This window comes from Arvicola amphibius, chromosome 12 (genome assembly GCF_903992535.2).
Source record: "Arvicola amphibius chromosome 12, mArvAmp1.2, whole genome shotgun sequence".
Lineage (NCBI taxonomy): Eukaryota > Metazoa > Chordata > Mammalia > Rodentia > Cricetidae > Arvicola > Arvicola amphibius.
Window position 1 is genome coordinate 121,575,413 of NC_052058.2, and position 16,619 is coordinate 121,592,031.

General features: G+C 50.3%; 2 protein-coding genes across 3 annotated transcripts in view; one reads left to right on the forward strand and one right to left on the reverse strand.

The window, feature by feature from the left end:
* Aldh16a1 (aldehyde dehydrogenase 16 family member A1) overlaps positions 1–9,763 on the reverse strand; it is a 13,788-nt gene extending 4,025 nt beyond the window's left edge. The window contains exons 1-11 of the mRNA XM_038313896.2: positions 9,588–9,763; positions 4,398–4,500; positions 2,990–3,116; positions 2,314–2,492; positions 2,159–2,236; positions 1,827–2,008; positions 1,590–1,742; positions 984–1,169; positions 550–645; positions 248–384; positions 24–129 (exon numbers count right to left, since the gene is read on the reverse strand). Of these exons, the coding sequence (XP_038169824.1) occupies positions 24–129; positions 248–384; positions 550–645; positions 984–1,169; positions 1,590–1,742; positions 1,827–2,008; positions 2,159–2,236; positions 2,314–2,492; positions 2,990–3,116; positions 4,398–4,500; positions 9,588–9,677 (1,437 nt within the window). The 5' untranslated portion in view covers positions 9,678–9,763. The remainder of the gene's footprint in view (positions 1–23; positions 130–247; positions 385–549; positions 646–983; positions 1,170–1,589; positions 1,743–1,826; positions 2,009–2,158; positions 2,237–2,313; positions 2,493–2,989; positions 3,117–4,397; positions 4,501–9,587) is intronic.
* Positions 9,503–16,555, forward strand: Pih1d1 (PIH1 domain containing 1). Of its 2 annotated transcripts, none has more exons than XM_038313898.2 (10): positions 9,503–9,735; positions 12,414–12,507; positions 13,020–13,086; positions 13,852–14,031; positions 14,853–14,914; positions 15,003–15,084; positions 15,401–15,503; positions 15,674–15,749; positions 16,204–16,347; positions 16,437–16,555. In XM_038313898.2, exons 2-10 carry the CDS (start codon positions 12,418–12,420, stop codon positions 16,473–16,475), a joined length of 843 nt encoding a protein of 280 aa, XP_038169826.1. In that variant the 5' UTR covers positions 9,503–9,735; positions 12,414–12,417; the 3' UTR covers positions 16,476–16,555. The 2 variants fall into 2 exon arrangements, with proteins under 2 accessions (XP_038169826.1, XP_038169825.1); XM_038313897.2 differs by lacking the exon at positions 9,503–9,735 and adding an exon at positions 12,139–12,319.
* The last annotated feature ends 64 nt before the right edge of the window (positions 16,556–16,619 follow it).

The window sequence follows — 16,619 nt, forward strand, 5'->3', positions numbered from 1 at the left end:
AAATGCGAGAGGTGAGCACTCACATCTGGGCCCCCATGCCAGGAAGATCCACTCTCTTTGCAGCCGCCTATGGGCACCGCGGGGTCTCGGAGACCGTGGGCATTGATCCACACGATGCCCATCTTGAGCCTGTGAGGCAAGTAAAGACACCAGGGGGTGGGAGGGGCAGGGGACAGGAAGCTGGGGCAGATGAGAGGGAGACACCTGAGGGGGTAGGGCAGTGGCAGAGGGGAAAGCACAGACTTACCCGTAGCTCAGCTCCAGGGCCTGCCCTAGCCTCTCACTCCACACACTGGCACTGCCTCCCCGTGGTGTTCCATTAGCTAGGGCTAGTGCCTCCTTGGCTGTGCGGAAAGGGGAAGCCACAACCACAGGCCACGGAACCTAGAAGGGGTGTCAGGGGCTTCGCTGGGAACAAGCCCCTCCTGTCAACGCTTCACCCATTTGGGGAGCAGTGTAGTGACAGTCTAGTGTGTTCACAGCCCCAGGTCTCAGGGTCACTCAGAACAGAAGGGCAGGGAAGGATGTCTACAATCTCAGAGGTCTCACCTCGGCCTGGGCACATGGGGCAGCTGGAGGCAGGCCGGAAACTAAGGCTGGAGAGAAGAATGGGCTATTGGAGGGTACATCACCAGCCTGGAATACCTGGGAAGGAGGAGAAAGATACAGATATAGATGTCTGTCCTCCCTAGACCCGACTGTATCTCAACCCTCCTTCCTAAAGCTCCAGGCTCTAGCTCTCCTCTCTGAACTTAGGTATCCAGGGGTCCAGTCTCCTCCCTCAGACCCAGGGTCCAGTCTCTAGCTTCCTCGCTCAACCTGGACATCTAGACCTGGTCCTCCTCCCTCACACTCCGGAGTCTAGGCCTTAGCTCTCTCTCAGACTCAGGGGTTTCAGGCTTGTCCCAAAGCAGCAGTTTCTGACTCTCAACCAGGGGTTGGGTGGCCAAGCTCTAAGACTCCATTTTGTGTTTGGGGCTTACCTGTCCACCCTGGCTCTGGGCTTCATCCACAAAGCTTTGGGCCAGGTCTCGGGCAGCAGTTCCTCGAGCCCCCATGTCTACAGCCCCATCCAGTCCTCGTCCACTCCGCAGCTTTGCCATCCTAGCCTGGAGTCTTCTTAAAGTTTCATCCCATACAGATTCCTGGATGAGGAGCCTGAGCCCCCCCTGTTAGAAAAAGTGCATCAGAAGCAAGCAAAGTCAGGTGCAATGTAGGGAGAACAGGCTCCCACAGAGGGCCGGGCCTCAGGGCCGGAGGAGCAGCCATAGACAAATAAAGTCAGGGGCAATGTAGGGAGAACAGGCTCCCACAGAGTGCCAGGCCTCAGGGATGGAGGAGCAGCGGTAGACAAGAGGTGCAGTGCACAAAGTTGATGGTACATACAGGTAATCCCAAGAGGATTAGAAGTTCAAGGCTAGCCTGGACTACATAATGATTTGGAAGCCAGCTTGGGCTACATAAGTCCCTGTCTTAAATACTACAAAGGTCCAAAGAGCAGAAAGTAAAACAAGTTGAGAGTGAACACCCCAAGTATTTGGAGCGATATGACAGACCCCTGGATCTGAGGACGAGCACACAGGTCTCACCAGGCTGCGGTCTGACCAGACGGCATCCACCACACCTTCCACAGCCGAGTCCACATCTGCTGAGTCCAGCAGCAGCAACAGGGACTCTGTGCCAAGGGCCAGGCCCAGCTGGGGCCCCTTGCCTGCTAGGCTCCGTCGCAGAGCGCGTCCTTCCTGAGGGAGGCCCACGGGTTTCAGCTGGAGCAGGAGCCTCCTGGCCCTTTGCCATGCCCAGCCCACTCCCAGCCCTTTAGATACCTCCACAGCTCCGCAGAAGGCCACCTTCTGGACTCCAGGTTGGGAGGCCAGAACAGGCCCTAGAGAGGCAGGGCCACATACCACATTGAGGATCCCTGGGAAAGAGCCGAGCTCCCCTGCCAGCTGAGCCAGGAGGAGAGGTGTTGGGAAGGCTGGGGGCACAAGGACCACCACAGTGCAGCCTGGGGAAGGGGAACAACTGAGGAATTCTGCAGTCCAGTCTCTGGCTCTTTCTTCTCACACAGTCAAGGTCCAGGTGTCAGCCCTCCTCCCTCAGACCCCAAACATCCTCCCTGAGAAAAGGGGATGGGGAGGACACAGCCCTCACCTACCCATAGCCAGAGCAGGGCAGACTCTCCACATCATGTCCAGGAAAGAGAAAGAAGTTGGCAGGATGAGGCCAACGACTCCTGCAAAAAGTCCATAATGAGGGCTGGACAGGTTGGTTTACCGGATCGGGAGGGCTTTGGGGCCTACAAGTTCTCACCCATAGGCTCCCAGCCTGCCAGTGCCTTCTCCTGGGCATGGGCCTGGACGGCATGGTACTGGAGCAGTTGCTGGGTCAGTGGGACATCTCCATCGCGAACTTCTCGAACAGCCCGCCCAGTGACCAGGGACTCCAGAGTCCACAGCAGCTGCTGGTGCTTCTGGATAATCTTGGCCAACCTTTGGAAAATATAAGGAGTTGGTTCTTGCCCAGGGCAACCTGGACTATAATTCCCACAAGCCTCTGGGGCAGAGCCATAATTTATCAGGGACAGCAGGTACCAAAGCTATATAGGAAATGTAATCTGCGGGAGCCTCAAAACTCTGGGGGGGACTATAGAATGGTCCTGGTCCCCAATTACCAACCAGTCCCAAAGATACTGGGAACTTGAACCTGAGTCTCTGATCTAAATGCATTATGGGAAATGGGATCTTCATAGCTGTCTCTAAAGTGTGATGGGAAGCAGGGAGCTTGGATTCTGATGGAGTGCTGAAAATCCGAGCCCCCACGATAGGACACTGTGAACTGTGAGAAACAACGGCTATTCTGGCCACTAGAGCCCCACATGCATGTGGGAAACATGAGCCATTAAAGCAAAGGCTCTTTGGAAATGGAGTCCCTGTCTCCACAGTCTCCTGTGACTCCCGAGGGACGAGGCCTGGCCTGGCTTCCTCACTGGGTTAGGTGTTGGGCTCGAGCAGCTCCAGGCAGTTGGCTCCAGGTCTGAAAGGCTGTCCTTGCTGCATCCACAGCTGCAGCGATGTCCTCAGCTTGTGCTTGCAGGCAGCTGGCCAGGGTTTCTCCTGCAAATCGAGTGGGGGACGGATTGGGAAGCCTGACCAGGGAGGCAGAGAGTGTCAGCCCTTCCTTCTTCAGTCACTCCCTGGTCACCGCGCTCACCACGTCCCAGAGGCCAGGAACCAACTTTCTTTTCCTTCTTCCCTTTTCATTGGAGTTTTAAACTTTTATTTATTCATTTGGATTTATTATGTGTATGAGTGCTTTCCCTGCATGTGTGTATGTACATAGTACACGCAGTGCCCATAGGGGTCAGAGTTACTGATGGTTTTGAGTCACCATGTAGATGCTGAGAATTGAACCCAGGTCCTTTGACAGAAGCAGTCAGTGTTCTTAACCACTGGGCAACTCTCTAGTCCCTCTCTTGCTATGCCTTTTAAACATTTTATCTGCTGGGCGGTGGTGGCGCACGCCTTTAATCCCAGCACTCGGGAGGCAGAGGCAGGTGGATCTCTGTGAGTTCGAGGCCAGCCTGGTCTACAAGAGCTAGTTCCAGGACAGGCTCTAAAAAAAAAAAGCTGCAGAGAAACCCTGTCTCAAAAAACAAAAAAAAAAAAAAAAATTATCTATCTATCTATCTATCTATTTGAGACAGGGCTTCTTTGTGTAGCATCAGCTGTCCTGGAACTCACTCTGTAGATCAGGCTAGCCTCGAACTCAGAGATCTGCCTACCTCTGTATCTGGAGTACTGGGATTTTTACATCTATTTTTAATTCTGTGCATATACGTGTGTCTGTGTGGGAAGAGCACTTGAGTGCAGGTGCTCCCAGAGACCAGCAGATGGCATAGGATCGCCTGGAGCCGGAGCTGCAGGTGGTTGTGAGCTACCTGACGTGACCCTGGGTCTTCTGAAAGATCATTAACACTTAACCACAGAGCTGTCTTTCTTCTTCTTCTTCTTCTTCTTTTTTTTTTTTTTTTTTTTTTTTAGTGGCTCACTATGGAGCCAAGGCTGGTCTGGAACTCACTCTACAATTCAGGCTGGCTTTAAACCCATGGTCTTCCTGCTTTAGCTTCTGGGTTGCCCAAACTAGAGGTATGAGCCACTACACTTTGCTTGAGGAAGGAAATTTAACAGAGAGGGGCTTCAAAGAGCTTTTTTGGGGGTGCACTAGGAACTGTAATTAGTGAGACTATCACTAGGAGAGATGAGAACTCTCATTCCCACGACCACCAACGGCTGCTCTTGCTCTCAGGAGCTTGAGTACAGGTTGCTGGGTATGTATACGGCTGCAACTCTGAGAGAGGCCTTTGTCCTTCCCGAATGACTGGGTTCATCAAAAACCTGTGATGGGATCCTGGCAAGGCACTGGATTCCTGTGTTCTGGCTTCAGCCACATTCCATTGACATAGTGGCCCAAGAGGCGGTTGTGAGTATCCAGCCAGGCCTGGAGGAAGACAAGAGTTTGGAGAAGGGCCTGAGGCAGCTGGGACAGCTCAGTGCTTAGCCAGACTCTCCTTGAGGAGACTCTTGTATTCTTGCCCTCAGCTGGTGCTTTTCCTTCTGTTTTTTGTTTGCTTTATGCTGGTGATTGAACTCAGGGACCTATGTGCTGTCAAATTATACTTCCAACCCATTATTATTATTATTATTTCTACTATGATTAAAACATCTGAAACTCATGTTAGCCAATACTGCAGCTATACTCTGCGTAGCCCCAGTACTCAGGCCAGTCTGGGTTACATAGCAAGATCTAGGACTCTTTTTTTTTTTTTTTTCTGTTTCTCTTTCTTTTTTAGACAGGGTAATCTAAACTCACTGGTGCCACGAATGAACTCCTGACCTTCCTGTCTCCAGCTCCTGTGTGCACTACTATACCTGGCTTAAATAGAAAATGTTCCAAGAAAAATAATTAATAAATGACCAAATTTGGAAACACACAGTAGTTTGTTTGGTTTTGGTGCTGGGGATGGAACCAGATCCTTGAGCATATTAGGCAAGGGCTCCACTGCTCAACTTAATTCCAGTACTCAGCTCTGTCAACTTCACACTGGTCCAGGACACCATGTCCCCAGCCAGCATTCTGCAAGAAATATCACCCGTGCTTCTCTGTGTCTTGTGGGCCTGCTAAGCCAGCCAAGTACATCCACTCCTGCAATCCTGCTCCTCTGCATCTCAGCCACCACCACTGGGAGAACAGCGAGGACTCAGCAGGGTTAATGCCATGCAGCCTGTGCAGGTGACCAGGATATGGAGTCTGTGCCAGAGGCTTGATGTATGCACAATGTATGTGAAGGCCAAAGTCTGATGTTGGGTGTCTTCCTCAGTTGCTCTATATCTTGGTTTTTAAAAGACTCATTATTGATTCATTTTTATATGTATGAGTGTTTTTCATGCATGTATGTGAGTGCATTACACATATGAAATGCTCATAGAGGTCAGAATACAGAGGCAGTGCCGCTGGAACTGGAGTTACAGATGATTATGAGCTGCCATATGTCTGGGTTCCTTACAGGAGCAGCAAGTTCTCTTGACTGCTGAAGCATTTGTCCAGCCCCTCCGTCTTTTGTAAGAGAGGGTCTCTCGCTGAAGCTGAAGCTCAGTTTCTTTTTTTCTTTTTTTTTTAAAGATTTATTTATTATTATGTATACAACATTCTGTCTTGATGTATGCCCGCACGCCAGAGGAGGGTGTCAGATCTCAGTACAGATGGTTGTGAGCCACCATGTGGTTGCTGGGAATTGAACTCAGGACCTCTGGAAGAGCAGCCAGTGCTCTTCACCTCTGAGCCATCTCTCCAGCCCTGAAGCTCAGTTTCAATTAGCACTTAGCTGGCCAGCAGGCCCAAGGATCTTCTTGCCCCAGCCTCTTTCACAGTGGAATTACATGTGTGTTGCTGTACTGCTTTTTATGTTTTGTTTGAGACAAGGTCTCCCTCTGAGCTCTGGCTGGCCTAGAACTCACTCTGTAGACCAGGCTGGTCTTGAACTCAGAAGCAATCCATCTGTCTCTGCCTCCTGAGTACTGTGGTTAAAGCTGTGCACCACCATGTCTGGGTGCCCTGGATTTTGACTCGTGTGCATGGGATTTGAATGCAGGTCCTCACTCTTGTGCAACAAGCACTCTGCTAACTGAGCCATCTCTCCAGTCCTCTAACATATAACCTTAGCCAGAGGCTTCGTTATTATTAGTTATTATTTTTTGAGACGGGGTTTCTGTGTCACCCTAACTGTCCAGGAACTTGCACTGTAGACCAGGCTGGCCTCTAACTCAGATATCTGCCTGCCTCTGCCTCCCGAGTGCTGAGATCAAAGGTGTTCACCACTACCAGGCTTTGCCAGGGTTTTCTAACACTCTGCCTCTGCTAAAACATCCCCAAGCCTGCTGACAAGGGAATGAACCAATATACGTTAATCACCCAACAGCACCTCTTCAGTTATTTCTGTGGCCTATACTGTGCCTTACTCTCCATGCATGCTTCATGCTGCTTTCTCTTCCTGTTTACATTTCTGAGGTTATTAAATCCAACATCTACTTCCCACTTTCTGTTGCTTTTCCCTTGACAATTGGACTTGTCATTTTTACTTTTTTCTTTTTAAGCAAAATGGGCTTGGTCGGGCTGGAGAGATGGCTCAGAGGTTAAGAGCATTGCCTGCTCTTCCAAAGGTCCTGAGTTCAATTCCCAGCAACCACATGGTGGCTCACAACCATCTGTAATGGGGTCTGGTGCCCTCTTCTGGCCTGCAGGCATACACACAGAATATTGTATACATAATAAATAAATAAATAAATAAATAAATAAATATTTAAAAAAAAAAAAAATGGGCTTGGTATGGCAGCATATGTCTGTAACTTGGATGGTGAAGCAGGAGGATCACCATGATTTAAAGGCCAGCGGTTCTACACAGTGAGTCCCAGGACAGCCAGGAAGGACTAAAAAGCAAAACAAAAACAAAAATAAACAGATAAAAATCTTTTAAAAAGAAAAACTGTCACCCAAAAGTCCTAAATTGAAGTGTGCATAGGGACGGAGCCATTCGGAAGTGGGGCAAGGGAACGTGAGCTGTGCATTAAGTATGCTGGATGACAGTTGATGCTATGAGACTGAATAACAGGGTTACTGTGTAGCAAAGCCTTATCTGTTAGGAATAAAGACTGGAATATTTATGGGAAAGCAGCACCACAGCTGGCATTTGTTTAGACCACTCTGGAGAAAAGAGAAAAAAGCAGAAAGGAGCACTGGACAGCCTGCTAACTGCTGAAGCTGAGTGATGAGTACATGGGAGTTCCTAACAGTGACTGCTATGTAAAAGATGGAAAACTTCCCTTCAAAGGGAAAAACAAATCCCACAAGAATGTCCACGGGGTTCTGGCAGGCCACAGGAGTGGGGAACGAGCGTCTGTTGGACACGGGGAACTGAAAATGTCTCCAAAGAAGCCAAGACAATTGGGTCCAGATGAGTTCTGTCAGGGAACTAGAGCCAAAAAGTTGCCAAACTTTGGAATTTTATTTTGGAGAGAAATTAGAATCCAGGATGTTTAGATGGAATTAATTGTACAATAATTGACATTTCCAAAAACAAAGCTCATGCCAAGGAAAACATGTTTGCTTAGTTGAGTTGCTCAGACTGTAAACTTCAGACTTTTGTTAGAGTAAATGGGGAGGACGGGAGGGGGATGGGGACAGGGAGGAGCTAGGCCAGACAGACACACATGGACTGATAGGTTCAGAATCCAAAGCACGGTGACAGGACCAGCTCTTTCTCTCATGTTTTGAGACTGTTTTGGAACTCATAATTCTCCTGCCTTGCCTTCCAAATGCTAGGGTTACTGGTGTGTGCCACTATGTCAAAACCCCTTAGCTGTGTGGACCATGGGCAAAATGACTCAGCTCATCAACCCTGGGTTCTGTCACTAAAATAACAAGAATAATCCTCTCTCCATTGTTCTGCGGATTAAGTGAAATCATGCTTAGCACAGAGGTTGGCACAATTCATGTATCCATCCATCTCAGCCTTCGACCTACTACTGCTATTTCCGGGCATTCTACCCCTAAGTAGCCTCCATCTGCGGCTATTCTCTGGATTGTGCCCAATCCTCTCACCAGCAACTGCATTTCTAGTTACTCCTAGCGCAGCATTTTTTTATGCTGGCATTTCTCTGGTTGGTATCTCCACTACAACTGTTTGTCGAGAAGCCCAAAGGTCAAGCAACACTAGACTCCACCTTATGACAGTCAGTCTCCATGTCACCAGAGCTCAGTGTCTGTCCTATCCTGGACTCCATGCAGGGATAGCAGACCAGCCTACAGCCATCTACCAGAGTTAGATCCTGCCCTCTAAACCAGCACTTGGTGTCACCTCCCTGCACCTCTTCATGAAGCAGCCTGCCTCAATCTTAGGCTTGAAACCATCTTATAGTAAAGACATAGTAGGTTGGCTCATTCATTCCTATTTTCGACTAAACCAGTTTCTCAGGGATTGGGCTATGCCCAACCTGGAACCTTAAATTAGCTACAAATAGTTCTGTGCTGCCTGCTACAGGTAACAGCAACCATGCTTTGTTTCAAAAAGTTGTAGCCATCTTACAACTTTTGTTTCAAGAGGTTAGGACTACTTTGTTACAGTCCTGTCTGTTTCAGCAAGCTAGTACTTGCTGAGTTTATGTTCTGCTCCTGAAACCTCAAAGACTATTTTGCCTTCCGAATTCTTCATTTGGAAACCTAAAATATAAAACCTTATCTTCCTCACATCCAAGGCTGACCTCTTGAACCCTGCCTTAGGGTAGAAATAAAGAAGCTTGCTTTAATTAATTTTGCCATGATGATTTAGGTCGGTGGTCTTTCTCCTCTAATCTTTGGGATTTACACGCTTAAATTTGAGTGTTATAATGTAGTCCTTCCAAAGCTGGAGCCCATCTGGTAGTGAGGGTTATCTCTCCAACCTCCTTAACATCTATCTCCCTGCCTGGACGCTGCAACAATTTGTGGGACCAGGAGCAAAAAAATCCCAGGCACCCTACTAAATTCCACCAGGAAACCAAGTGGGTTCTAGAAGACCCTGAAGGGTTACAAGAGCCCTAAGAAGTCCAGGATCATGAGGCTCTTAAGGATTAATTATGAATATGAAAATCTCTAAAACAAACCTACTAAATTGAAGGGGGGGTTCAAATGGTCCCTGAGGATCATGGGAACTCATAGGGGTTTGGGGTTCACGGGAGTAACAAGGAAATTCTGATAGGGGCAGGCGCTCACAGGAAGTTCTGACCAACTTGGGGTTCTGAGCGTTCCCGTGAGTCTCCGAGGACCGCGCGAGATACAGGGCCGTAGTGACCACCCCTCCCTGACGGGTTCTGAGAAAACGCCATGGCGGCGCGCGGCACGAGAGCCCGTCCACGAGACCCGCGGCGGGAATCACGCGAGCTGGAAGGCGGAGCTTCCGAGAAAGCCGCAGAGGACGACGGGAACCCGCGCGCCAAATGCAGCCCGTAAACCTGAACTAGGGAGTAGACGGCCGCCGCCGGGCAAGCTCTCACCAGTGCGCATGCGTGGCTCTCCGGCACCGGTCCGTACTCCAGTGTCGTGAAAATCTCGCGGGTGCAGGGTCGGACACGCGTCGCCGCCATCGCTCGCCGAACGCCTTCCGCGAAGGACTGCCTGACGAAGGACCTTGGGAACGTGGAGGTCCGAAGGGCGGCACCGCCCACTCCAATCAAAGGGGCGGGGCCCATAGGCTAGGGCGGGGCGCGAGCTCTAGGGCGTGTCCCTCCCCCTTTAGAGCCACACCAGGACTCCCGTGGGCCGACGCTGGGAAATGTAGTTTTCTGAATAACAGTAACGGGGGCGGGGCGGCGGTCTCCGCATTAACAGAAGGGCTCCATCTTTGGGAGGACAGCATACTGTTATTTTGACTCTTTAGAAAAAATAAATTGGCCGGACGGTGGTGCCGCACACCTTTAATCTCAGCACTCCGGAGGCAGAAGCAGGTGAAACTCTGTGAGTTCCAGGACAGGCTCCAAAACTACAGAGAAACCCTGTCTCGAAAAACCAAGAAAAAGAGCAAAGAAAAAGGAAAAACTTGTTTTGTTGAGACAGCGTCTCACCATGTAGCTCTGGCTGTCCTGGAATTCACTCTGTAGAGCAGGCTGCTTTAAACTCAAAAAGGTCTGCCTAGCTCTGCCTCCTGAGTGCTGGGATTAACGGCAGGCGCCGCCAAACCCGGCAGAAAAAAATGTTCTTGATGTTTTCCCACCTTAAAAAAAATAATTGGAGCCGGGCGGTGGTGGCGCACGCCTTTAATCCCAGCACTCGGGAGGCAGAGGCAGGCGGATCTCTGTGAGTTCGAGACCAGCCTGGTCTACAAGAGCTAGTTCCAGGACAGGCTCCAAAGCCACAGAGAAACCCTGTCTCGAAAAACCAAAAAAAAAAAAAAAATAATAATAATTGGAGGTGGGGTGAAAGAAAGAACTGGAGGCAGATAGTGCAGCTTTTAGTCCAAGAGTCCACTAGGGAACAAGAGCTGGCATTGGGTCTCAGGGATAGTTGAAAAGCAATTTTTTTGTTTGTTTTTAGAGATAGGTTTTTCTGTGTAGCCTTGGGGACAGGAGTCGCTGGGCGGTGGCAGCGCAGGCCTTTGATCCAGCACTTGGGAGACACAGACTGGTGGATCCCTGAGTTCGAGGCCAGTCTGGTCTACAGAGTGAGTTTCAGGACAGCCAGGGCTACACTGTCTCGAAAACCCAAAAAGAAATGGAAAGAAAGAAAGGACCTGAGCGGAGCATAAGACCAAGTTCTAAACACAAAGGAGATTTATTTGCCCCAGAGGGACAATGACGGGGGATAGGAGGCAATGGCTGGGGGAAAGGATATTGGCCCTGGAGGGACAAAGGGCTGCCTCTGGATAAAGTGGAGGTAGAGGTGGCACATGGGCAAATGGCAGTTTATAAAGGGAAAGGGCAAGCCCCGTGTTAGGGTGAGGTGTTTCATTTTAATTGGCCATGTTAATTAGGGTAGCCAAAGGGGACTTGTGTTTGCTGGACTTCAATACTTTGACTACTACTGGGCCTTGTCGGTCAGCCTCAGGAGTAGGAAGTGGCCAAACAAGGGACTAGACCTTGGTGGCTAGTTTTAGGGGTGTAATTTATGGTTTAGCAAGGGAAAGGGAAAGAGGAAGGACACAGGCAGCAGAGCTGTGCTTGCCATGCTGTGGCCTTCTAGAGCCCTTTCAGTCCTAGAATTTGCTGTGTAGACCAGGCTGGCCTCGAACTTAGAGAACCACCTCCTTCTGCCTACCAAGTGCTGGGATTAAAGGTGTACACCACCACCACTCTATGGGTGTTTCTCCGCTTGTATGTCTGTGCACCGCATGGGCACAGTGTAGGCCAGAAGGGAGCCGTGGAGTCACTAGGGCCAGAGTTACAGGCAGTTGTGAACCACCATGTGGGTGTTAGGAGCTGAACCTGTCCTTTCCGAAAGCAACGGGTTCTTAACCACTGAGTCATCTCTCCAGCACTAATATTTCTTTTTTTTTAAGTAAGCAAAGATTTGCTTTTGTTTTGCATGCATGGGTATTTTGCCTGCCTGCAGGTCTTGGGCATCACATGCATGGAGTACCCCCAGGAGGCCAGAAGAGGGCGTTGGATCCCCTAGACCTGAAGTCACCATGCTGGGAATCAAATTCTGGTCTTTTCGAAGACCAGTAGGCTCTCAAAAACTGAATCATCTCTCCAGCTTCTCCTCCCCATGTTTTTTTTTTAAATAAACAAAAATCTTCATTTTGCTCAAAAATGGTAGCTAATAGTATTGAAATTAAGGGTGTGTGCTGGGTGGGATCGGACCCAGAACCTAACGCATGATAGACAAAAGCCACATACAGAGATACTAAATTTTCAGAGTGACAGTCCTTTCTGCACTGAACCGCTCGCAGTTGTTAGCGAAGGGCGGAAATGTAGGTTTTATTGATTCAGAAGTATATCGTTTCACGGGCCGCCTCAGATCTTACTTTTGATTGGCTGGTTAGGGGGGCGTGACTTTAGCTTTCTATTACAAATGGTCAGCGCGGGGCCTGCTTGAATGATAGGGCTTTGAGTCGTCGGAAGTGTGGCTACTTCAGTTCCTTGGTTACAGAGGCCGGAAGTGTGCCTTTCATTTACGCATTGGCCAAACAGGATCGATCAAGAGACCCAACATACTTGAGGACAGTGCTTTCTTCGCACGGAACCGTAGACCATTACCAACACAGACCTTAGAGTTTTGGGTAGAGTGCACGGTGTGTTAGAATCGACCAAGGTCCTGTAATAAACTGGCTTCGTTTGTCCGGGAAAAGTTCTCCACGTTTTGAACGCCTAGGACTTTTTTTCCAGGGCCATGGCGGAGTCGAAGCTTCTGGCACCAGAGCTAAGCGATGCAGAGTCGATGGGTGATGAGACCGTGCGGTTTCAGGAGCTGCTACTGCAGGTGCGGCCTGACTGGACTTTTGGGAATCTGGGTGTTTAATATTTATACACTGGCGCTCAGAGACGCTGCTTTAGTTCCCAGAATGCCCTGCGGTAGCAAGGAGGCTTATGGGAATCGTAGTTGTTTAGCTCAAAGTTTACTAGATTTTAAAAGAAATGGAGTTGGGGTGATCTTGGGAGTCCTGTAAAAAGAAAAGGGAGCCTAGACTGTGTAATATAACAAGTGAGCCAGGTGGTGGTGCCGCACGCCTTTAATCCTTGCTCTGGGGATACACAGGCAGGCAGATATCTATGAGTTCAAGAACATCCTGGTCTACAGAGTGAGTTCCAGAACAACCTGGGCTACACAGAGAAACCCTGATTCAAAAAACAAAAAAAAAATATAATATTGGTAAAAAAACCTGTGCTCCCCATCCATCACAGATGAGCTGTCCTATAAACATTTGGGAAGCACATGAGGGTTTTGACAGGACAGAAGCATCATGGAGGGTTGTTTTTTTTTTCCCTTCACAGGCTTCCAAAGAGCTCCAGCAAGCCCAGACGGAAAGGTCAGAATCTACACAGATCCGGCCCCAGCCTGGTGAGAAATATAAATAATATAAATAAAATATAATAAAATATATTATAATATATAATAAAATATAAATAAAATATAAATAAATATAAATAGGAACATATATGTGAATGTTTATATACTTATAGATGTATATACACATGTATGTATTTGTGTGTGTGTGTGTGTCTGTGTGTGTACACATAGAGAGAAAGATGTAGAGTATCCCAGAGCAAGGATGGGAGACCCTGAGAGAGGTCAGTAGAAACTAGGAGCAGGGAACACAGGATGAAATAGAGAGGTCATAACTGCATGCAAAGGCCAGAAGTAGTTACGTGAATGCAAAGGTAGGAAGATCAGAAATACTGGACCACAGAGAGCAGAGCGGGAAGTGGGATGGAGAAAGAAAGTAAGAAAATGTCAGGGGCCTGAGGGAGGTTGAGGGGAACAGAGAGGCCAGAGCCAGAGAGTGAAAGGAGGGCTAGCAAGATGGCTGAGCCTGGCGCCTCCTGAATGTTGTTCTCTGACCACACACCCAACAGCTATGGCATGAATGCACATGTGTGCACACACCCACACACATACACAAAATAAGTGCATGTAATAAAAATTAAAATGGAGAAGGAACTGGGTGGTGGTGAGGGCCTGTAATCTCAGGAGGCAGGAGTATCCCAAGTCTGGGCCAGCCTCGGTACAGAGTGAGAGACCTTGTCTCAAAAAGGGAGAGGGTGGGTGTGGGGTGAGAACGAGACTGCCTAGGGACAGATGGCCAAGATAAACCCACTTGTGCAGGTTTCTGCATAAAGACCAACTCATCGGAAGGAAAGGTTTTCATCAACATCTGCCACTCTCCCTCCATCCCTCCCCCCGTGGACGTGACTGAGGACGAACTGCTTCAGATGCTGGAGGAGGACCAAGCTGGCTTCCGAATCCCCATGAGCCTGGGAGAGCCACATGCTGAGCTGGATGCAAGTCAGTACCCTCAGAAGACACCAAGTCTCTTCCCTCAAGATCCTGCGAATCTCAGGAGCTTCCAGTCAGTGTTGGGAGCCAGAGTGGATTGACCCAGGACTGCAGGGAACATGCCCTAGGGCTCTTCACTGAGTTAAGGAGGCTTCAGAGAAGGCTGCCTGGAACTGTAGTGGTCTGATAGAAGATTTGAAGAGTTAACTGGGCAGTGGTGGCGCAGGCCTTTACCCCAGCACTAGATAGCACAGGCAGGCGGATCTCTGTGAGTTCGCGGTCAGCCTGGTCTACAGAGTGAGTTCCAGGACAGCCAGGGCAGACAGAGAAACCTGTCTCAGGAAAGATTTGAAGAGGGTTTTAAGCAGAGACGACTAGTGAGCTGGGCATGGTGGCTCACTCTTACGTATTAGCTCTTAGGATGCTGAGGCAGGAGAATTGCTGAAAGCTAGAGGCTCCGCTGAGCTACATGGAAAGTTGACAAGGGCCATGTCTGGGGGACACAGTGATCGGACTGACGGGCAACAAAGAGGGCAGACTGCAAGTGCGGCAGCCGGGGTTCCCTAGCGCAGATGCGACCTTTCCTGGGGGGGGCAGGATAGAGGGAGGTGGTTTCGGGGGCCACTGGAGAGGATCAGGGCCTGTCTTGGGGTTATGGGCATCAACCTGGAGTTGAGCCTGGAAGCCAAGAAGGACCTGGTCTGAGTTGCCTGGGGAGTAGTGTGTGCTGGTCTCACTTCCCGTGTCTTGGGTCTGATCCTTGGGTAAGTTCTCCTTATGGGTGTTACACGGAGGGTTGCAGGGCCCTCGTTCCTCTTTTCTTTCCACAGAAGGCCAGGGCTGTACTGCCTATGATGTTGCCGTCAACAGCAACTTCTACCTGAGGATGCAGGTGGGGTGTATGTAATGGACGAGGCCCGGGGAGGGTGCTTCCCCCAATCCTGTCCCCACCATCCTGTCTCTTGTTTGTCTCACCTTAGAACAGTGATTTCTTGCGGGAGCTGGTGGTCACCATTGCCAGGGAGGGCCTTGAGGACAAGTATGGTTTACAGCTAAACCCAGGTGAGAGGCTGGAGGGCAGTGGGAATGGCCTGGAGGGCAGGCACACTGGGAGAGGTGAGTCCAGCGTGTCAGCCATTTCCTCACCAGCTCTCAGGAGTGGGGTGGAGCTTCTCAGAGTGGAGGTGGGGCTGCGAAGGGGCCGGGTCAGGAGTCTGCTGGGGGGCGCTGGGTGGGGCTAAGGTGGGTAGGACCTCCTAAAGTCAAGACTGCCAGGTCAGAGCAGGAGGTGTCTGGGAAGGTGGCCTAGCCACTGTGGACTGGGAGGCACCACCTGAAGGAACCCCACCTCAGCAACCTCTCCCCCTGCAACTCTCAGAATGGCGCATGCTGAAGTACCGGCCTTTCCTGGGCTCCATCTCTCAGCAGAACATCCGCTCTCAGCAACGCCCTCGGATCCAGGAGCTGGGGACCCTTGAGGGGTGAGCCTTCATGAATACCTGGGCTGATGACCATCCTGGGTCTCTTGAGACGCAGTGATGGAGCTGAGACTCAGAGTTGGATGGAGGGAGGAAGGGACAGGAAGCCAAGTAGAGGGTACAGGGATGTCAGACCAGGTGGTCACCCTCAGTCTGCCATTGTTCCCATACAGCCCAGAACGGCCTCACCTGAACCTTTGGTTGGAAGCCCCTGACCTCCTCTTGGCTGAAGTTGACCTCCCAAAGTTGGTGAGTGCTGGCTTTTTAGTCAGAGAAAAGAACTAGAGTCTGGACACCATGGGACTGGGTCAGGACATCGAGGAGCCAAAGCCCTGGATCTGAAGGAGGAGGCTGGGCCTGGACCCTGGGTCTGAGGGAGGAGGCTGGGCCTGGACTCCTGGGTCTGAGGGAGGAGGCTGGGGCCTGGACTCCTGGGTCTGAGGGAGGAGGCTGGGGCCTGGACCCTGGGTCTGAGTTAGGTCTCTGGAGGCAGTGATGTGGGGCTGTCCCCAGACCCAGAAAACCAGCAGGTGCAGTCACTGCTCTCCCGAGTCTGAGTTCCTTGAGACTTAGAGTTACTGTATTTTGATTTTGTTTGCATTGTTTTGGTTCTGAGGATTGAAACCACAGCCATGCATGGTACGACCTTGTAGCCATAGTTTCCCAGTGCTGGGGCTGTGGGCTGACTGTACCTCATCCTCAGGACGGAGCTCAAGGGCTGACCCTGGAGATTGGAGAGAGTCACCTGGTGATGGGAGGCTCCCAGCAACTGTACCGCCTCAATGCCTCCATTCCCCTGCGGATCAACCCTGAGGCAAGCAGGGCTGCTTTCCACCACCGGAGAAAGGTACCCGGTGGCGGGACTTCAGGAAGGTGGAGCCGGGCATCTGTTGGAGGAGGCTGGGTCCTGAACCCTCGTTCTCTTCCTTTTCACAGCAGCTGATGGTGTTCTTGCCCCTCCTGTCAGTGTCTTGACTAGAATCTCCTTGTATCTCCAGAGGTGGAGAACATGTTGGTGTCTTCTCTAAATGTGAAGTAAACAGTCTTTCCGGTTCTTTCCAGCTTCAGAAATGAAGACATGGCGGGTGGAAGGGAAGAGGGCTATCAGCTCTGACCCTG

Excerpts from the sequence above, each read along its gene's own strand:
- Pih1d1 (XM_038313898.2), top strand. The coding sequence starts at position 12,418 with ATGGCGGAGTCGAAGCTTCTGGCACCAGAGCTAAGCGATGCAGAGTCG. Across the intron at positions 14,915-15,002 it reads ACTTCTACCTGAGGATGCAG|AACAGTGATTTCTTGCGGGA; the intron begins GTGGGGTGTATG and ends GTCTCACCTTAG. Across the intron at positions 16,348-16,436 it reads CTTTCCACCACCGGAGAAAG|CAGCTGATGGTGTTCTTGCC; the intron begins GTACCCGGTGGC and ends TCCTTTTCACAG.